Source organism: Rhinolophus hipposideros, assembly GCF_964194185.1.
Source record: "Rhinolophus hipposideros genome assembly, chromosome: 8".
Classification (NCBI taxonomy): domain Eukaryota; kingdom Metazoa; phylum Chordata; class Mammalia; order Chiroptera; family Rhinolophidae; genus Rhinolophus; species Rhinolophus hipposideros.
Genome location: NC_138054.1, coordinates 50,564,169 through 50,587,081, shown reverse-complemented (window position 1 = coordinate 50,587,081; position 22,913 = coordinate 50,564,169). Strand labels below are relative to the sequence as shown.

The 22,913-nt window shown below is 38.7% G+C and overlaps 1 protein-coding gene across 5 annotated transcripts in view; it reads left to right on the top strand.

The window, feature by feature from the left end:
- The window catches only part of PATJ (PATJ crumbs cell polarity complex component), a 299,142-nt gene extending 277,612 nt beyond the window's left edge, over positions 1-21,530 (top strand). For 4 of the 5 annotated variants that reach the window (XM_081055924.1, XM_081055921.1, XM_081055923.1 and 1 more), the window contains 3 exons: positions 11,531-11,637; positions 14,755-14,878; positions 19,508-21,530. In XM_081055924.1, the coding sequence (XP_080912050.1) occupies positions 11,531-11,637; positions 14,755-14,878; positions 19,508-19,654 (378 nt within the window). In that variant the 3' untranslated portion in view covers positions 19,655-21,530. The remainder of the gene's footprint in view (positions 1-11,530; positions 11,638-14,754; positions 14,879-19,507) is intronic. The other variant, XM_081055925.1, reaches the window with a different exon arrangement.
- The last annotated feature ends 1,383 nt before the right edge of the window (positions 21,531-22,913 follow it).

Here is a 22,913-nt window from a genome sequence, read left to right as displayed (position 1 = left end):
CCTCACTTTCAGTGGAAACTTACAGTTACCTTACATTCCTTCCTCTGCCATCGTCAGTCTGTAAATCCTTCCCTTTTCTTGTTTGCTGTGCTTGATTTCCCTTCAAATTAGACTGACCCCTAGAGGCCCTGCAAGTACAACTCTTCAACTTCAGATCTCTGGACCATTCGTTATACAGAATTTTAAGAGGAAGTTATTTTAAATGATCACCATATCAAGATAAAAAGAGTAGTTTCCTTAGCAAAACCTGATATTATTGATATTTTCATATACCAGTGTAATTTGTTCAGCTCCCTTCTGCACAAAATGAGAAGGCCCATGTAAAAGTGTAACGTTAACTATAAAAAGTACCTTACATGAGAATGCACTCGTGCTCCATCATGCAGAATTAACACATCACCAAAATGACACTATCAACATACTTTTGAAGAAGTTCCTTATTTTTCCTATTTCTATATTTTAAGAAGAAAATGACATTTGGTTTCAAAATGGTCTCTTGCATTGATCACGTTAGTTGGTGTTATTTGTTAATGTGATACAACAAGGTTAATGGAATCCTTTGGGATTTTGACAGTTGTATTGTACACACTCGTGGGTATGGAACATATGTGCTACCAAAGGCTTTAGACACAACGCCCAGGAAACTCATGTCCTGCATCAGACGCCTTTCAGTTACATGGTGTATTTGCTTTCATTAAAACAATGTGCATGAAGTAGTACCAGCAATACAATGATCACAGCTGACTGGTCATGAGGCAATTATTTTTATTATCGGGTGAGCCAGCCCATTGGCAGAGTAGTAAGGAAGGTCAGATAATTGTGTCTGATGATGTGGAAGAGACTTATCGTCAGTGTATCAGGCAAAGCAGTCGGCAACTGCTGACTGCACAAGGAAGGTTAAGGTGTGGGTCAGCAGACTGCAGGGTGGAGAAGGGGGAAAAAGTGGAAGAGACAACCAACATTTCTGGAAGCTTCTACCAATGGTTTACATTGCTGTCTCTAGATATAATAAAGAGGTAGATGTTTCTGCCCTTAAAATCTAATGGTTTCTTATTCCTAATTATAGTTTTGATCAGTGCAGGTTGACTTGGCTATGAGGGGTCATTTTAAATGTTCCCAGTTACATTAGCTTCTATCGTTTGATAGTTTGCCAGTTGAGCTCTTTTGCCTATGGGATTACCATAAAATATTTTTTTGAACAAAATCAGGTAACCGAGGCTCTTTGCTAAAAAAAATAAAAAAATAAAAAATTCAAGAACATAGATTAAAAGGGCATATAAGGGATTTTTATCACTAAGCTTGTTCTAGGTCCGTTAAGAGATTTTCCAAACATACGAGAATGGGCAGATTGAGGTAGCATTAACTAATCTGGGAAATTTCGGAGAAGTATATTGAGAGAGAAGAGAACATTATTGTTTCAGACATCCAGGTGGAGAGATGTCCAGCAGGCACAGGACATGTGCTGTCAATGGATGGGGGACTTCATTACTGGAAACTGAAGCGTTACATAAATAAAGCCATCCGAAGCTTTTTAATGTTGACATCCCCACTGCCTGACACATTATGCTTCCTAGGTATTAGTTGAATAAATGAATGAAAACAGTGGAGCCAAAGTGGACAAAAGCTTGTAGTTAGCAGCAAGTAGGGAGGTCAGAAGAAAGGCTGAAATCATGGCATTAATTAAGGGTCTAGCTACAAAGTCATTTGGGAGGCCCTATAAGGGCATCCTCCAGAGCACACACACACTCAAAAAAAAACAAAAACAAACTGATATAAGAGGGCCTAGCTGCTGGTTAGAAGAGAGAGCCCCTTCTGATAGTTAAGATACTACCGTGTTTCCCCGAAAATAAGACTTAGCCGGACAATCAGCTCTAATGCGTCTTTTGGAGCAAAAATTAATATAAGACCCCATCTTATTTTATTATAATATGAGAGCGGGCATGATATATGAGATGATATGATATGATGTGATGTGATGTGATATGATATGATATGATATGATATGATATGATATGATATGATATGATATGATATGATATATGATACCCGGTCTTATTTTACTATAATATAAGACCCGATCTTATGTAAGTCTTACATTAATTTTTTCTCCAAAAGCACATTAGAGCTGATTGTCCGGCTAGGTCTTATTTTTAGGGAAACACAGTATGTAGAAAACAGTGACTGCTCTTGTAAATCCTAGATTGAAAACGGAAGATAAAAAATAAGATACAGAATTAATTTAGGAGATCTAATATCCAATGAATAGGAGTTGCAAAAAGAAAAACAGAAAAATAACAAAGAAATGAAACAAATTCAGCTTCAGTCCCATTAATCAGCAAGCAGGATAAACAAAACAAGAATGATAACTATACACATTCTACAACTTTCAAGGAGATAAGCATAGACTACTTAGAAAAGAACAAAGGATTCAAATGGCACCTGACATTTTTTTCAACAATGCATTTCTGAGAAAATGAGTTTAGGGCGTGCTCCAACTAAAGAGCAAAATCAGAAAGATGGAAGCCAGTGGACCCAATGCTAAAGAACACCGAAGTCCCAAGACAGCTGTGTAGCAGGCATAGAGAACAACTAGTCCAAATTGGAGCAGGAGGAGAAAAGGGTTCCAAGAGAGATGCCTCTGAATTAAAGAGGAAAAAGAGGAACCAATAGATTATCTCATGTTTAACTGAATTGGAAGTTTGAGATCAGTAGGGAAGTTAGGGGCTACATTAATGATGAATATATTAAAAAATTTTTTAAATGAGATAATTATTAACCTTATGGAAAATAAACTTGTACCAAAAAAAAGGAAATGTAATCATAGTTTAGTAGTTGGCTCAATATAAATGACATTTATATAAACATTCCAAGTCATAATAATAAAACCAGTACAACCAAGCAGCATGATACATGAAATATTAGTAGCATGGGGTTTGAGGTGTGTTGGTGGAGAGGAAAATATAAGAGAGTTAAATCTTTATCTTCTATAATAGGATATGATCAGATAATATTTAAAAATGAAAAATGAAGAGCTAGAAGTAAAAGCATGCTTTTTAGAAATATGGATTCAAATATTAGAAGAAACAGCTGAAATGATTAAAAACAATTACTTTTAGGGACTGAGAATCAATAGTTGAAGAAGGAGGCAGTTTTCATTAAATACTATAGAATCATTTTGATTTTTTAAATTATACAGGAATATATTTTATATTTTAAGTTGAAATAAAAAAGAAGAAATTGTTGGACATTTTCAGAACTGCAGAGGTATAAGAATATTTAAAGAAATATAGGAAACAAGTAGAACTTAATATAAAAGTTAAATGGCAGAGTTTGGAAAGCTAAATTTTCATCTATTGGAAGAGAAGTTCAATAGACATCACCAAGCTGATAAATTTCAAAATAGGTTTATGAACATATTATTTAGCTTATACGTCTAGGATTGAAAAGAGTTCAGTGTGTCTCTGGAGAGTGAGAGTTGACTTTTTTATCATGTACTATACTGTTTAATTTTGTATCATGTGTACAGAAAAAGAAATATCCTGGAAAAATAGAAAAGAATCAGGAGTCAAGAATACAGTTCATAGACACTAAAGGAGAAAAGAATTTCAAGACTAGAACACTTACCAAGGAGGCAGAAGAAAATAAAACTGCAGAGAAGTCACTACAACTGGCAGATAAATCCCTGGCAATCGTTAATACAATTGAGGGCTTTCTTTTAGAGTTGGTGTGCAAGTCAATAGAGTGCAAGGGAGTAGTTAGGAGAAAGAAGGAAAGGTAAGGATGATGTTACCTCTGAAAAAGAAATTTTGCAGGGAAGTATGAGTCTGATGGCTTCTCTTTGAGGATGATCATTTTCTAAGAATGAGTAAAGAAAAGATTTTGACATTTGAGAAAAGTGCTCCCCAAACTTTAGCAGGCTCTAGAATCACCTGGATGGCTTGTTAAACATGATTGCTAGTTCCCACCCCCCAAGCTTCTGATTCTGTAGGACTGGGGTGGGATCCAAGAATTTTCATTTATAACAAACTCCCAGGTGTTGCTGATGCTGCTAGTTCAAAGACCAACCTGAGACCCACTGGAGCAGGGCATTATTTATTTAGGGATGAGTAAAGATTTACACGTTTTTCTGAAAGCCTGGAATACCCATCTCACCCCACCCTCATCCCCTCTTTTTAAATCTTATGAAATCCTTTGTTTAGAAATTCTTCAACCAAGAATAGGGAGTGCCTAGGGGTCATTCCACCCCTGTGCATGAATTAGTCCAAAGCAGGGACGGTAGGGATAGTGTTTGTGCCTCCAGCACAGGGCCTAGCCCAGAGCAGAGGCCTACTAAGTGTTGGAGTCATTGAGTAGGTGGCTGAGCCATGCTGATCAAGCGGAAGGACAGGGACTTACAGAGAACAAATCGTCAGTTACCAGTTCGATCCAGAAAAATTCTGGTGGAGGAGGAAGATGGATGGGGTTGGAATTGAAAATGTGTGTGATAGAATGTGCGGAGCAAGCATCCGAAGGGTCCAGGACAAGGAGCTAACGGTTTGAAAGTTGAAATGAAGACCCAGTGGAAGTTCCGTAGGACAGGGAGGCATTCGTTTCAGAAAGTGGTACCTTTTGAATCCTGTCCCTTAACTCTTCAGTTTCCTGTAACGAGGGGTCATAGCTCCTTTCTTTCAGGGTTGCTGTGAGAAGTAAATGAGATGTAACATTTAACAAAACCAGTGGATTGCAAGGGGTACGCATTAAATAAGTGGTCTTTTATTACTTTCACTATAATGACAAAGGCTTGAAGTTAGAGGATGCTAAAATTCCTTTTAAAATCCTGGAACTGGAGCAGTTTTCCAAGTAGCAATTAAGATGTGTGCCACTAGATAGCCAAGTGGCTGGTGGTCACTTTGCCCCTTCTTATTTTACTTCAAACGTTTGACACTTCAGACCAGTATATTTGAAAAACAGGCACGTTAAAATCAGTGTATTCTGATGTCACTAGAATCAGTGTCACTAGATTATAATGAAAACTTAAAGCGGATGTGCTTTCTATTTCATTAAGTTACACCAAATGCCAGGCCTGGGACAAGGCAAGCTTTCCTTGATTTTCTTTAGTAATGTGCCCCCATCTTAAGATGCCAACTTCCTCAGGGATCACCTTAACTTGACAGCCTTCCTGTCTGTTTTCAGCACATCTGCACGATGGACCTGGGATCCAGGCTCAGTATGAGTGCCGAGTTTGTATTTTTGTACTTCAAGATTTGGGTCCTAACAAATGTAAGGGCTAATCTGATTCCTTTACAGGATCAACAGGTCAAGAAAGTTCTAAGCAGGAAGCTCAAGCTTTTGTATACGTGTACTATTCCACTTACCTGGAAAATATTTTGACTTCTCAATTCTCCAAAACATAATCCCCTTCAACCTGTTTTATAAGGAAAGGTACTCATCCAAGGGTTTGTGCAATAAAGACCCATGCTTTATTATTCAACTGGAAAGTTTATTAAACATGCATTGTTTTAATATAGAACTTGCATTTCTGATGGAGTTTAGTTTTGCTTTTAACCTAAATTATTGAATACGATAAAGAACCAAGGAACAAGAGAACATATCAGAATAAATACCTTCCTACAGTAAAGCAGTTTGAGGAGGAGACAAAATTTAAGAAGGAAATGAATATTGAAGTGGCTAGCCTCTTAGAGAGGGAAGCACAGAGTGAGGGGTGAGTGCGGTGGGAGGGGGAAGGCACAGAGAGAGGGGGAATTACAATGAGAGGAAGAAGTACATTTAGAGGGGGAAACATGCTTATTGGTTTTTCTTCTTCCACTAATTCAAAGGTCTCTGCCTGTTCCTTAGGCTCAGAGGATAAGACTTCTTCCCCATCTTTCATTTCATAAGTCTTTCCCTCTTCAAGTGGAGTGGCTCCATCCTTCTCTTCTTTCATTTCCCACGTCATCCTCTCCTCAGGTACAGGGATTTCCTCCTCCTCTTCTTCCTTCAGGTCAGGGGCCTCCCTTTCCTTAGGTAGGCACTTATTAAATGTATTATCATAATAAGTTTGGGGAGGATGCGAGGAAACAAAGTATTTTCATTAAATGCCTAGTAAGAGTTTAAACTGGTACAATCACTTGACCATTTAGGAAGATCTATTAAATTTAATATGTGCATACCCATCACCCAGCACTTCCACATCTAGTTATCTACCTTAAAGAACCGCTCTCAAGGTGTCTATAGCAGCACTATCTGCAACAATAAGGAGGAACGTAAACTTAAGGAACCCACATGGTTTGAACTAGATTAATGGTTTTGAAGGGTGAGTGGGAAGCAAGGAGGACATCTGCCACATCTCCAGGTCCCCAGGGATGAGGGATGAGAGGAAAGGTTGCTCATCTGTGTAACGTAAAAAAGCCAGGCTGTGGGCTGCAGATCTTAAGAGTTGGAGCTGGCCCTAGCTGGGTCCAAGGACTCCAGATACCACGGTTTTGAACCACATATGTAAGTTGCACAGACCTAATACTCATCATCTAAAACCTCAAAGCCTCCCTGCCTTACCGGGAGTCCTGTCCTTCTCCTCTCTCCACTTTTAATGGCATGCATTCACATCTGCCTCACACGCTAGATGACATCAATTGCAAGCCTCTTTGTTGGACGGCAAGGAACCCATTTGCTTTCCCTTGGTTTCCTCTGCTCCCATCTCTCTCCTCAGAACCTACCACAGAAATTTATACCCAGGAATTCAAGATTGACTTTAAAAAAAAAAAAAGAGTAAACTTTTCATTAGCCTATTTGCCTTCCCCCATCACAACACGGAAATAGACATCTCCTAGCCTTACCTCCATGTTGTTCAGTCTCTGGTGTTGGTGGGGAAGAGCTCTTCAGATGCAGGGCTGAGCCAAGACTCATAGATCACATCTCTTTGAATTTGTATTCACATAAACCCTTCCAGGATCAGATTATCCCTTTACAAGTCAATGCGTGGGAAGACCAGTCAACTCAGATCAAGATTCATGCAAATACCTTGGGGCTGTAAAGTCATCTGAGGGTAACAGGGTTTGCTGTCCTCAGTTTCCTGTAAAAAACCAAGCCATCTGTGAAAATCCTTCACATTTCTTGTTCAGTCCCTGGGTTCCCCTCCTACAAAAGAGGCATGAACCTGGAGAGCTTCAAGAATCCTCGGTGCTCTCAGTAGTTGGGAGTCCTCTTTAACTTCAGGGTTTGGGGGTGAACAACAGACCTTCATGTTTTGGAAGGAGGTGAGTTTTTCCGCAATAAGGTGCTGTAGAAGTGTTTTTAAATTTCTAGCTAGATTTAAATTGTTTTTAATTTTTATCCAAATACAACTATGACTTTGGTTTCATAGTTTATGTGGCTGATTTCATGGACTCTTGAAAGTATATTCTCTTTATAAAAGTTAAAAAGCTTTCATCCTAGAACATCCATGGGGTGTATAGCTCCCACACTCCTAGCCCTCTCTTTGTAGTATGGGGAGTGACGTTTTCCCTCCCCTTGCCAAGCACGTGTTATGATGATCCAACTGCTGTTGGACAATCTCTCGGCCTCTCCTACCCATTCCATGTCTAGACTATAAACTCTGCCTGCCAAATACCAGGTCTGTACCCTCACACTGGGCGATGTGCCTCGCGCCCACCACATGTGTGATTAAGAGCACAAGATTCTAGAGTGAAATGGCATGGATTTGAATCTGGCCTTCACTCCTTAACAGACCTTGTAAAGTTCCTTAAACCTCTCTGCTCCAGATTCTTCTGTCTGTAATGTGGGAATAATAATGACACCTACCTCTGTAGGGACTCAGAAGAATGCTTAGCATAAAGTAAGTGCTAAGTTTATATTCAGTAGTTGTGGTGCTGAATAAACAAGTGAGTAAAGAAAGGAACAGGTAGTCCACAAATCTTGTCTCTTGAAGGTACCTTAGAAAAACTATTTTACTGCCTTTCTTCCTCACTCCCATAATGGATGGTCTGTTTTCATAATCAGCTGAGAGTACATGTCCAAATTCCCACCAAGTATAGGAATCCCTTTACCACATCCCAAATTAATAGATTTTGAGTCTCTATTTGAATGCTTGTTTTGATGGGGTACTCATGTGCCGTTCCATTCTGTTAACTGCCTTAATTACTAGATTTTCTTTTTCTCCTTAAGAGAACCTAAAAACAATCTCCTTGTAACGTCTCTCAGTCTCACTCTGTTCTGTGGAAATTCAGAAAATTGAGTATCATAATCCCTATTCCTTAGGAAGGTTTTAGATTCATTCATTCACTCCACAAATACTCATTAAGTAATTATGTGCCAGGCACATTGACATTGAGCAGCAGGAAAGATAGTCACACAAATACATATTGTCACAATTTGTGACAAATACTTTAAGAATGCTATGGAGAGGAAAGCAGGAGAAATTAATTTAAATATGGGAAGCCAAAGAAAGCTTGTATAAAGAAAGTGATGTTGAAGCTGACGCCAGGCCAAATGGTTTAGGGGAGAGGGGAGGAATTTCAGACAGACAGAACTGTGGAATGTGACGTGGAGAGGAAGGAAATAGATGGGATTAAATGATAGGCAAGGGGAGGACCTTTGTGTGTATAATCAGGAAGTCTGAATTTTATTCCAAGTACAAAAGGAGACCACTGAAAGGTTTTAAGCAGGGAAGTACCTTTATCCATTTTATATTTAAAAAGATAACCAGCTGTTGTGTGGAAGGAAGACTGGAAGAAGAGGAGTGGGAATTATAGTTAAAGGGCAGCTGATGATGATGGATTGAATTAGGTTGGTCACCATAGAGATGAAAAAGAACCAGATTTGAGAAGTATTGGGAGTTCAACTCCAGAGGACTTCATGGTGGATTACATATGGCTGGTGAGAGAGGGAGTAATCAGGTTGATATTCAGAGAGTAAGCACCTATATCGTTAACATCCTCACTGCCTTTCCAGTTGGACAGTCACCAGCCAGCAATCAAGTATTTTCAATATTACACCTAGTGGATTTCGAATTAGGAAACTGGAGGTGCCATCTAACAAGAGGAGGAAAGCTAAAGGAAAATGAATTGAAGGGATTTGGTTGTTGGATAAAGAGTTTGGAATTGGTTGTGTTAATTTTAATAAGCCCTTGAGATATTAAAATGCAGATGTTTAGTTGGCAGCTGGATATAATGATGAGGCTGGGAATTGTCAGCACATTGTTGACATTTTAAGCTATGAGAATGTCTATACTGTCTCCTCGACCCTGAGTATGCAAGTGGGAGGTAGGCCCAGGACCGAGCCACAAGAGGTGAGTAGAGTAGCAATGAGTTGGAAAAGTGGGCCGCAACAGGAGGAAAGCCAGAGAGTATGGGTCATAGAAGTTTGGGCCTGGTGATGGGGATGCAATGGAGCAGGTTTATGAAGATGGTGTAAGTTAAGAGTGGGTAAGATTACAAAGGTCATATGCAAAAACAACTCGCAGATACTTGCTGTGGGGGAGAGTTAAAAGGGCTGGTGGTAAGTGGACAACAGCCTCTTGTGGTCAGGGAGCATCTGTCATTTCCTTTTTGTCTCTTATCCTAAATATCCCCCACTCCACTCAGTCATTTAGGTGATGATATTTCCAGAAGATCATATAACTCGCGCTTAGCAGTGGTTTCCCCCTAGCATAGGATGCTTCACCTAGAATGTGTTCTGATCCAGCAGGGTATGGAGCCAGGGCTGCCCTGTCACATTCCTTTTCTAAATATTAACAGATGCAGCTAAGCTTACAGATTTAGGCAGCCGTGCCCTCTGTTGGTTTATTATGAAACTGCAATCAAATTCAAGCTCCTTTGCACCGCTGTCAAGCTATGTCCCTTCGCTCTGCGCTTGTGCACTGAGTATTATGTCCTAGAAGAATGGTTGATCAGAAGCAGGAGTAGCTCAGCAGCTCTTGAGAGTGAAGCTCTGATAACTTGTGGAGGTGGAAGACAACTCCAGGCTACGCAGACGAGGCTGGCATTTTTGAGTCCCGTTTAACAGATGAGGAAGCTAAAACTCAGGCAGAGCATTGTTTCTCAGGCAGAAACTGAACACCAGAACTCCATTCTGTGTCCTAGTATGGATTGTCAGAGCTGTACCCTATTTCTTCTGAAAGCTTTCGAATGATTTGTGCAGGATAGAAATATATAAAGTGTATTGAGTGTCAACTGTAACTGAAAAAAAATAATTTTTTTGAAAGCTATATAAAGTGAATGTTTACATATTATTATTCTACTATACTTTTGCTTGGGACCATCTAAAAGGCAAATCATAGGGAATCAGAGATATTCATTCATTCTTTCATTCACCAAATGTTGATTAAACACCTGCTATATATGCTGAACAGTGTTCTTCATAACAGTAGTGAAGTAGTGTTTTGTTCATACAGTAGTGAACAAAACAGGCAAACTTCCTGCCTGTTTTATTACATTCGAATATAAAGTGATAAATGATAAATAAGATAAAATACACACAGTGTATTAGATAGTCATGGTAGTAAGGTGGAAGCATAAAGAAGGGCAGAAGGATATGAAATGTTGGGCCAGGGTGTTGGTGTGGAAATTGTAATTCGAGTGACCAGGAAAGGGACTTGAGAGTAAAGACGTGAGAGAAGTGAAGGAGCTAGCTCCACAGATCCTGAATATAGAGCATTCCAGACAGAAGGCACAGCAGCTGCAAAGCTCTGAAGTGGAGATGTCTAGCATGTTAGAGGAACAGCATGTAGGTCAGTGTGGCTGAAACAGAGCGATCACTGAAGAGATGGATAGGAGATGAGGGTGGAGACATAACTGAGCAGATGACCTGCAATTGACCCTATAGTAAGGACTTCGGTGTGTGAGCTAAGGGAATCAGGTTTCCTTTGGATGGCTTAACTCAGAGGAGTGAAATAATCTGCTATACACCAAAAGGGAGAGGGGCAGAACCAAGGAGACCAGTGAGGAGGCTATTATAAAATTCCAAGAAAGAGATAATTTTATAGAAAGATCAATAAAATTGTATGAGGATTGAAGATGGATTGTGAGAGAAAAACTAGTCCCGGTGTTTGCAGAAACTGCAAGAATGAAGTTGCAGTTTGCCTGCGATGAAGAAGGCTACAGGAGCAATGGAGGTGGTGGGGGCTCAGTGTAGTTTTAAGGGATGGGACCAGATTGGTGATTGGATATATTGATCTGGAGTTAATTAACACGTGGTGCTGGAGGTACAGGTTCAAGAATTATTACATAGATGGTATTTATATTGAGGAGCTAAGCTGAGATGACTAAGGGGATATGTTTGGATGGAAAAGAAAAGAAGCTCAAGGACTGAGCCCTGTGGCACTCTGACACTTAGAGGTTTAGGAGATATGAAGCAATGGTCAGAAGGTAGAAAGGAAACTAGTAAAGTCATGTCATGGAAGCCAAATGGAAATAGCTTAAGAGAGAAATCCATAGTGTCAACAGCTGCAGACAGGTTGAATAACGTGAGGACTAAGAACTGACCATTGGGTATAGTATGGTTTCTCTAATTCTCCCTTGACTAACAATGGATTGTCTTGTTCTAACTTTTTCCCCAGGTTGTAGCGGATACCAATATAAGCGCCATAGCAACTCAGCTTGAAAACTTGTCTACGGGCTACCACCTTGGTACACCCACTGCTGAACACCACCTGGAAGACAGAGAGTGAGTGTTCTAGATGCAGAGTGCCTATTATGTGTGTGGGCAAAGCTCAGTGAGACCTTTTACAGATTCTAGAATGTGGTCTTTAAAGGAGAGGAGGGGGGAAGTGCACATTACCTTTTCTCATTCCTAGAGCATCTCCAAGAAAGCACGAGGGTTTCCTTCTTATTCACATAGCTTTGTTCCACCGTATGAGTTCTTAACAGACTGTTGTTACAGGGCCTGCACACACTGCGCCTGGTCACTTTGACATAGTGCCTATGCCATCTCCCCTAAGAAACCTCACATTTACAGCCCAGGTGCACTTGCTTTATTATACAAGGAACCAGGCTTCCTCAGTACTAAATCTTATTGTTATACTTGCTGGTATCCTTCATTAAAACCAGTCGTTTAATTCTAGTTTCTCCAATGAGAGTTGCATAAGAGTAATATAAGGAGCATATTTAAAAATGCTAATTCCTCTGGCCCCATTCTCAGAGATTATGCGTAGGTAGATTCTCCAAGGAAATTTTGCTATAGATAGGCAGAGAATCCACGCTTTCAGAAATGCTGCCTAAAGTTATTTCTCTCGGTACCACCAGTGCCTGTTCACTAGTAGGTGCCTGATAAATGTTTGTTGACTGATCTGAATGGTTTATTGGAAGGATCTGATGATCACAGCCATTTCTAACTTTTTCCTGGTAGTCCGTCAACTTCAATGACATCTTCAATTTTGTTTTTTCGTGAGGAAACAACATTAAACTAAGTTCGTTTTACTATTTTCTCATTATGAAAGTAATAAATACTTGCTATTAAAATGTGACAAGTACATGAAAGTGTAACATTTTCAAGGGACAATGGCCCTTTATTTAAAAAAAAAAAATCAGGACCCTTATAGGAAGAATAGTATATGTTTAGCATTTTTTGATGTACCCATCCTTTTTTATGATTCCACAGCTACACAGCTCCTGGCACGTTGAGAACCATTAGCTTAGAAGAATTTAAGCCACCTATAATCCAACCACTGTTAACATTTTGAGATTATTTTTTTTTACTAGTCTTCTGTATGAAAAAACTAATTGAACATGTGAGATAAATGGAGGCAAACTCCATCTAATGTTGCCAATTAAGGAATGGAGCTGCATTCCTCCCTTTTCACCTGAAAATAGGTCTCTAATTGTGAATAGGCACAATTATGAATGTGTCTAATGATTCGGTGGCCTTCAGGGTCTGGCTCCAAAAAGATGGCTTTGGACATCTAGTTTCCCATTTCAATATCCTCGGAGATAAGGGCTGTGTTTGAAAGAGGAAACATGAATCAAGTTCATGTCTAGCCAGTGGGTCATTACTTTTAAGAATACTTATAAGAGTACTTATAAGGCCACAAAGTGATGAAAGGGAAAGTCTTATTCATGACGTCATCACCACTCAGTCGTGGGGGATAATTCATCATTATTTTAGCAGATATTTATTGAGTGCCTTCCTGAGGCTAAACGCTGTAGAAGTGCTGGGTCCCAAAGATTCAAACTTAGAAACATAGGTGAAGACATTGCCCCAGTTCTCAAGGAACTGCCAGAGCACTAGAAAAACAGACCCATACATGCATGGTTATAAAAGAGTTGATGGTATAGGAGAGCTAAGTTCGTCAGCGAGATACAGAAACACCGGGTCCTGTGAAACCATGCAAGAGGGGCATAACTCAATCAGGGAGTGGACTTAGTGGCACCAATGCTAAAGCTGAGTTTGAAAATAATTGGAAAAATCAGGAGTTGCATTCAAACAGTCAACAATTTATATGGCATAGATATTCAGCAGTTATTATGGATGCCTGCTCTAAGCAACCAGGAAGTACATCAACAAACTACTGGTATCAGTGGAAACCAGCTGAAATCAAGCCTAAAACAAGCCAGGCAAAACTGAGAAGGGGGAGAGGGAAGAATATTATCGTCAGACAGAACAGCATATTCAAAGGTTGCTTATATCCCAGTTTTGCAAAATTTTCTAAATATGTAAATGGCTGAGTTTATATCAGATGTCTCTACCTCTCGGACATGCGTGCTGCCACAAAACAAGTGATGCTGCCACCATATAAACATGAGCCTCCTCCTACAAGATGACAGGGTCTAGGATGCCAGAGCTCCTTTAGACTTTTACTCGTGGGACAACCACATCTGGGAATCAGAAACTGGTGTTAGTTAAGCTTAGATTTAACTACTTGAGCCCTCATAGGTAATTTAATTTTTAGACATGTTGTTTCTGAGAGAGATGACTTCCACACTGGACGAAGCTTTGAAAATCTAAATGACACATTTGAAACAGATTGTCTTTACCCATTTTGCTGTACCTTGGTTTCTCTCTTCTCTCCTGGATTTTAGTTCTTGTTCATACAGTCATGATCCTGAGTTTGTGACAGGCGCAATGCACAGTGCTGGGAATACTCAGATAGCTAAGATGTAAGGAGTTCATGGTACAGGAGAAAGGGGATTAAATAATCACAACATGATATAACAAGTACCATGATGGAAATCGGGACTAAGTGCAAAGGGAGCTCAGAGAAGGATGTGGCTAAGTCTCCCAAGGGACTCAGGGAAGCATCACAATGGAGGGGGCTTTTGAAGAAGGAGTTCCCACCCTAGATGAAAGTGGTAGAGTGGGTGTGTGAGGGTATTCAGGCAGAAGAACAACAGCAGTTGACTGAGCTATTGGGCTGCTGTCACTTGTTCTAGACACAAGTCCCCCTGCAGACTGGTGGTCTACACTAAGCTAGAGTGCTGCCCCACCTCTCTACCTCCATGTACATTCTTCAAGGATGTAAAGACAGTTCCATTCAGCTTTAAATAGTAAGCTTGAGAGTTAAAAACAGCATATTGACAATTTCAGCATCATGACTTTATTTTTCAATAAAACACAGTTTGTTTTATGAAAGAGAAACCCCCAAAACATCAAGGACATTGGTCATTAGTCTGGCATGATAAGGAAAATTTTAAAATGTTCCTAGATTGCTCTCTGAGTTTGATTTGATTAACTGACCTTAATAGTTTCGCAGTATGAAAGTCTCTCTCGAATCTGTGTTCTTCCATTAAAATGAAATTCCTTCTCAATATCTATTCTTGAATTAAACAGCATGCATTGTGTTTTCAGAACACCTCCACCTAAGATTATTACTTTGGAGAAAGGCTCTGAAGGATTGGGGTTTAGTATTGTAGGGGGTTATGGAAGTCCCCATGGAGACCTGCCAATTTATGTCAAGACTATATTTGCAAAGGTATTTTTTTCCTTTTTACTGTACTTTTTTTTTTTTTAAATCAAACCTAGGTGAGATTTTTTTTAAAGTGGATTGCTTTATTTGGGACTATACCTGGTTGTGTACATGTATGCTTATTTCATTTAATCTTATATGAAATTCCCACACCAGACTAGTAAAAGAAGAGTTCTTTTATAATAGTGGAGACACAGGAAGTGTAATTTTCTTTGGACCCTATTACAAAAGCAGTTGCTAACAGATTTTAAAGAGTATCTTCTTTCAGCAGCACAGTATAAGAGGCAGTGTCACACTCTTTGCAAGCTGGCCTTGGAAGTATTGCTCTGGGCTAGAACAAAGATTTGGTTTTCTCCTTTAGGATAACACACCAGAGGTCCAACATGGCAGAAAGCTTTGTACAAGCCTCCAATCAGCTGAATGTTAATCGTTGCCCACCTTAGCCAAGTACTTGCAGGATCAGCCAGATAAATTAGATTAAGATTAGATAATAGTGTTTTTCAGGAATTATATATTCCAATGCATCCTACTTAATATGAAGAAGTTGGACAATTAAGTTCGCTAACTTTTCACTGTGTAAGCACGCGGTGGAAAGTGCGTGAACTTAATTGCCCGACCAACCTCGTACACATGTCATGGTGTGTGTGCCTTTAGATGACTTTTAGATAAGTTGTTTTTAACTTCACTGGAATTTTTAAAGTTTGAATTTAATTTTATTATAAATGTTGAAGATCTCTGAAAAGTATTTAGTATTGATACTACAACTTGATTCTTCATTGGTTTTATCATACTCCTTGGTTTATTAATTGATCCAATTGCCTGCTTAGTCTTATTTTCCTGAAGGTCTTCAAAAGAAGAAATAAGATAGATTCTTGCTTTTTACAGCAAGCTTTCTAAGATGGATATTATTCTCAAACACACATCTGTTGACCTGGTGACAAGCAAAAGGGGAGGGGGAAGGCAGATTAGAAACATTCTGGATAACAGTGCTGCCCCCGTCTGACCATTCCCAAGGTGGCTAAGCCACCTACAGACCTTCCTTTTCCTAAAACGACATCATAGGTAGTTGTGATGATTATTCTTTAGGGCATTATTATAACTGGTTTAAAAGAGCCAGTGATGTAGACAAGGATAGTGGAAAGGCTGCAAAGTTAGTCCCCACCTTTTAGCAAGTTGTGCCTGCGCCTCCATAAAGCCCCTCCAGAACGTTATAATCACCAGCTCACCTTAGGCATGTGGGTAAGTCAGCTGTGATCCAGAGAGAGGACTGGTTAGCTTCTAAGGCCTTTTGACCTGAGGCCCTGCGTTCAGCAGGCTGCACCCTCTGTGTCTGTCTACACATGCCCATAGACTGCTCAGGCCAGAGCCAGGCCCCTTTTGTTAGGTCACCAAAACACATAGCTGAGATTGAAATGGCCGTACATTGCTGGTGGGTTTTTTTTTTAAAGAAACCACCATCAAATCACAGTGGGACAAGAGAAGTGGGAATAATGAATGGACTAAAGCTCACACAAAATGCTTTTCTCAAAGGTCCCCATTGAAAGTGCTCATTTAGGAAGCACCAATGTAAGTAGTGACTTAGTGGTAAATATTGAATATCCTTGGTATGTTTAATTCTTTTAAGAAATGGACCTGTTTTATAAAGTGAGGCACACCTGAAAATGAATAGCTCTGAATTTAAAACAAAAAAAATTCTAATGCCCCAGTTAATGGCCTACTTAATTTACTCAGTCTCAGTAATAGACTATTCCAATGCAAATAATAATTATCATTCAGATAGTTCCGTAGAGTTTACTGTACTAGGATTTCATTTGATGACTTTTTCTCTTTTTATTTGTTAGAGTGAACCAATATATCCAAATATAAGTTTTCTGAAAAGAATGAATAAACCAAAAACTAGCAAAGGAGTTTTGTTTTGTTTTTAATGGTAAAGTCATTTTAAGACAAATTCTGACACCAGGTTAAACATCTCACCATGGAAATTGTGAACGCCTAGAAACTACAGCTATATGTTTTCCGTGTTTTAAATATTAAACATACATTCTTTAAAATGTTAGTCTTTTCAGGTTTCTGGATTTTAGATGTCCACAGGGTCACTTTTTTGGTGTCCTAAGCCTCGTTTCATAATTCTCTTGCTCAACTAGGAAATTAATTTGGCCCATCAAGGTCTTCTTTCCTCTCTAGAAAAATGGACTATCACTGGCACCGTAGGTATATAGGATTGGCGAGGTTTAGTTAATCTGATTAAGAGGTTGTCAGGACCTTCCATTTTCTTTCAGGTGTTTGGTTGGAAACTTCAAAATGAAAGCTAACTTTAAGTCTCAGTCCTTTCAGCAACTAAATGTTACCAAAAGCCAAGAAGAGATGAGCCTAAAGACTTCACATCCCTGAAAATTTAGGGAGTAGTTTTTCAGAGCTTGTGAAAAATGAAAAAATAAGTTGGATCATCACCAGAGTTTCATTTTATTATTCTACCACCATTATTGAGTAAATACCATGTGCCATACATTTTAACCCTTAGAACAGGTGAAAGACAGATAATAGATGCCTGGTTTACAGAACTGGGAAGGCAAAGTGACCAAGTAGGACACAGCAAGTGGGTGAAGCCACATTTCTAAACCAGATGGAGGTCTGACTATGAACAGTTTATTTCTTCCTTCCCTGCTTAGTCCACAAATGCTGCTTTGATAGTAGAGAAGAGATACGGGTCAGTAGTAATCAAGTAAGCACGGCAATACCTGAATAATGTATAAATCCTCAAAAGTTGGAAAATCATCCTTTTTTGTATTACTGAAAAGGAAAACTTGAAGAGCTTAACATGCCCTTTTTTTTTTTAACTTTTATTTATTTAACTGTGTTTTTCCAGGACCCATCAGCTCAAAGTCAAGTAGTTGTTTCAATCTAGTTGTGGAGGGCGCAGCTCACAGTGGCCCATGTGGGGATCGAACCGGCAATATTGTTCTTAAGAGCACCGCGTTCTAACTAATTGAGCTAACCAGCCACCCCCTAACATGCCTTTAAAAAAATGAATTACACACACACACACACACACACACACACACAAAAATGAATCGCACAGTGTGGCCAGTTAGCTCAAGTTGGTTAGAGCACAGTGCTGATAACACCAAGGTTGCAGATTCGAACCACATGGGCCACTGTGAGCTGTGCCCTCCTTAAAAAATAAAAATAAATAAATAAATAATTTTTTTAAATTAAAATTACACAGATACTTTTAAATAAATTTTAAAAATAAATAAATTTTCATTTATTTTAAAATAAATTTTTAAAAAATTTAAATAAATTTTATAAAACAAATTTTAAAAAATTAAAATTGTACAACTTACACAGATAATCTGTGGTTTACTGAAGCCCTTAATTCTTAGCATGTAAAATTTAATAAAGTCAAGTTAGCTAAGAAATTCTGATTTTACCCATTAGAGTTACTTGTTTAATCCTCTCTTTAGTGCAGTTAACACACTTTCTTAAAAGGAAAAAAGAAAAAGATGTGACTAAAGTTGCAAGTTATTTAATTTTGGCCCCCATCCCCAGGATAGACCTGGTTTTGAATATATTTTATCACACCTTTTTACAAGAATTCCACCCTTTTCACTGTTTTGAAATTGTAGATAATTCACCCGCCACCTCAGGACCTCCGTCTGCAGGTGGACACAGATCTCTGGAGTATTGATTGGTGCCTTATAGCTCAGCTTCTGAACGAGTCAATCAGGAACTAGGTGCCTGTGGGCCTTAGTTAATTTCCCCACTAGTTCAATATCATTTAGAGGACGCTCATGGCACTGATTTTTCAAGGAATTTTTATAGTTCTCCTGGCAGATGGAGAAAGCCTCCTATACGTTTTTTTCTAGGTCTTTTCTTTCCTTACTCATCTAAAATATTTCTAGTAATATCATGAATATTAGATACTCAGTGTGAGCATAAAAACAGCCCAAGTTTCACTTGCTTTGTGCCATTTTGAGGAGCCATGCATGACTGGGTATATAATGAAAGTAGTCATTTAGAAACCTATTTAGATCATCAAAGATAAATAAAGTTGAAATGTTTGAATATGATAGTACAAAATTTTAGACATCTACCCTTTTGTGTACTTTTATATAGAACAACTTTATTGAGGTATAATCCACATACCATACAATTCACCCATTTAGAGGCTACACTTACATTTGACAGATCACCGCAGTGCTGATAGCTTAATAAGGCACTGGGAACCCTATATAATGATGGTATTGGCAATAAGACTAAGACCAGATTCAGTTCTGCCTTTATTTGTATATTACATATTCATGCATATGACATGATATGACATTCAAATTCCAGGTAGCACTGAATATTGAAATGACGTCCTACTTGTGTTAAAACAAATGTGAATGTCAGTACATTTCTCCTACTATGTTATTAAAACAATGCATAATTATGGTTACTATTCAACTGTTATTCAAATAACATATCCCACTTTTTTTTTTTAATTTTCTTCATTTAAAAACATTACCTAGACATAATTTAACTTTACGTGGTAGTTTTTAAAGTGACTCTTTTAATATGTGCACCATAATATTAATGTTATTTGAATGTTAATTGCTTCGCCCTGGATTAAACTGGAATGTTTCTTGTTTGTAGGGAGCAGCTGCAGATGACGGCCGATTGAAGCGAGGTGATCAAATTTTAGCTGTTAATGGCGAGACTCTAGAAGGTGTTACTCATGAGCAAGCGGTGGCCATTCTAAAACGCCAGAGAGGGACTGTAATCTTATCTGTGCTGTCATGAGCCTCCAGTCCTGATCACAAGATAGGTGTTGTTGTAGAATATCCATAGAAAGATGAAGTTCTGAGAGAGGATGAAAAGGAACCTCAACTAAAATCCACCTTCAGTCTTATCATCGCATCCTGTCTGCCCAGGAGAGATGGCTGAGGTTTCATGTGAATTTTTCAAATCAGCTGTCACCTCCCTAATATTTCCCAGCATCTGTCACCTCTTGGTGAGATTAATTTCTAAAACTTGAATGAGTCTTATCTGCTTTGCATTTAAATATCGATGTTTATCAACTAGTAAAGACTGGTTCTGATTCTATTTGCTGAAACTGAAGTTAACTACTCATTCCTTATGCCCTTCTCTCCCCATCTCTACTCATTCGGAGGCTTCATAGTAACCTCAGATCTCATCTGATGAACAGAAGCAATGTTAAGCAACTTGTCATCTCACTCATGATTTACTTATGCTAATTGTCTCTTCAAGTACGCCAGAAAGCATTAGCAGTGTAATTAATTTACCAGTGATCCCCATGATGAAATACCAAATTCTCCTATGGGAAATTACTGTGCTCTCTTCTGTACGACTTACAGTCAAATAAGTCTCAAATTCATTTCACTGGATAGATTTTCATACATTAGTCATTGGTGATTATGATGAGTCAATTTGCAGGCTGTAATCTAAAAATTCTGAAAGGCTTTTCTAATTGTTTTCTTAGCTACATAAATGCATACCACTGAGCAAAAGCACCTTATTCTCAACAGGGATGATTAGCCTCCATGTTCTGAATTCTAACAATGCTAAATCACGTTCAAGTCCAGGAAGTTCACCTAGAGTTAATGACATCTCAGTAGACAGTCATCATTCCTACACCTCAGTTCTTCATACGAGGAGGTGGAAGCCCCAGAACCACACTGCAGAGATCAGCAAGTTTTGCCTCAAGTCAGACGAGATATGGGTGGCCTTGGCCTTGTGGAATGTAGAGTAATGAATGTGAGTATCCTTGCCCTTTGCTCCATACTGGTCAGTCTAGCAGCACAGACTGTAGGAACATAGATGGAGCAATGTGCTTAGCCACAAAGGGACTGAGCAAATGAACTGAGCCTAGTAATCAGTGATGGCTCCTTGGCTCATGTTTCCTGGTCTCCAGAGAGCCTCCCATTTGCTGTAGTTTTGCATGCTAACAAAGCAACTACAGCAGAAAATACAATAATACTTTTAAAGTTGGATAGAAACATTCTTATTCAGGTATTAGCAGGAAAAAAGGGGAGATGCTTATCAATGTCTATTTTAGGTTCTTCTGTAAAAAATGCACCATGAAGGATAAGTACCAGGATTATTCATGGAAGTAGTTGGCATTATTTAACTAAAACACAATGCTGCAAGTGGTTCACAGGAATTATCAAAATGTAATGGGCTATAATTTAAAGCATTATTTAATAAGTATAGATATTAATTGATAATTATCTTTGAGTAGATGTAATCACAAAGTGCATTAAATCTTGTTGGAATATTTTGTGGCTATTCCAAAGTATAGAGTGCCTAAATTTTACTTGGAAAGTGTCTTTCATGACTGGTATTCAAGTTCTCTGAAATTGCACATGATGTTTCAAATTTCTAATATATTCAAAATATGCTATATTGTTAGGATCTTTTCTTTCAATTCATGAGAAACTATCAGCCTCAGAACATTCTGTGTTAAATTGTATCTGCAAGAACACCTCAGGCAGCCAAGAAGAAAAGAAGCCCAGATAAAACTTGAAAATGCATCTTAAAAGTATACACACACACACACACACACACACACACATACACACATACACAAAATACTTTTGAAATGTGATTCTGCTTGATTTTGATGGAATGGCCATTAAATACACGTTTTGAGATAATACGTCGTTGTTGTGTGTTTTTACATGTTATCCTTTTAGGTCATATTACTAAAAGTCTATTGATAAAGGAAATATGATGCTTTATACTCCTTGCTGCAGTAAATTGACAGAACTAGTGCTTCTCATAACTGGTTCCATCTCTCCTTGCATGACTAATAAATAATTGCCTTGCCAAAAACCCTTTTTTGCATCAGAATTTACTGGCAAGCTAAGAGCATATGAAGATGGGAAAGGAGTAGTTCTCTCATAGCCACATACATCGTTTTAGCATCATCATTTGGGCCATTTACAAATGGCAACAATATCACTAATTGGAGTTAGCAAGAGAGGGAGGCAAACTAGGAAAAATAAAACTGCTGAATGTTTGTATGTACAAGATGTTGAGATTCTAAATAAATGTAGTTGCCTAAGGAGCAAATGGAGTCTTATTGTATATGAAACAAGTTTTAATTTCTGCATCTGATTTTGTTTTTTCTTCAGCCATTTTGTTCCCTAATAGGAAAAAAAAAAAATCAACTTTTCACAAAGTTTTCCAGTGTCCTATTAAGCTGTCTCATGTTTAATTGCCAGGTGTATTGTCAGCCATTAGAACAGATGCCTCACAACGGAGCCAGTATGGTAGTGAGTTCTGGCATCACACTGCCCAGGTTTGGGTCCTAACTGACTGGCCATGTGACCTTGTCCAAGTTATTTAAGCGCGCTTTGTTTCAGTTTCTGGAGTTAGAATGGGTTGGGGTTGGGAGAGTTCTAAGCACTATAATGAGTAAAATCCAAGTAGAACCCTTTAGTGTAGTTCCTGGCTCATAGTAAATACTACATAACTAAACATTAGCAATAAACCACTTATCCCACTTATGGAGGTGGCCTGAAATTAGATACTTATGCTGGAGATTTGTGGTTTCAATCAGTAATGACCTATTAAAAATGCTTTTTTGAGGGTGGCTTAGCTCAGAACCATTGCCCCAAATCAGACAGCAAAGTGTGTAACCTATTATAATGGTGTAGGCTTAAGGAACTAGAGCCTGTGCTGTCAAAAAGCTGAAAATTAGCTGAAACCAGGCCCTCCATCATCAGCCATGCCACTCGGATAGGGAGCAATATCAACTCCATCTGCCTGTCCTCCCACTTTCTGCACCAGGCAACGCACTATCAACCCTTTGGCAGAGACTTTTAACCTGGTACACATCTTAATCCCAGGAATTTGGAATTGCAAACCACTGTTTTATTTATTCCAGCCACACTCCCCTTCTCCACACCCATTTGTTATCAAAAGAATTCAGCCTCCCCTACCAGATAATCAGCTTCTTTGAAAATAGACATTAGGTCAGATTCAGCTTCATATTAATTCCATCCAGTATACTTTTCAAATGCTTTATGTCCCATCT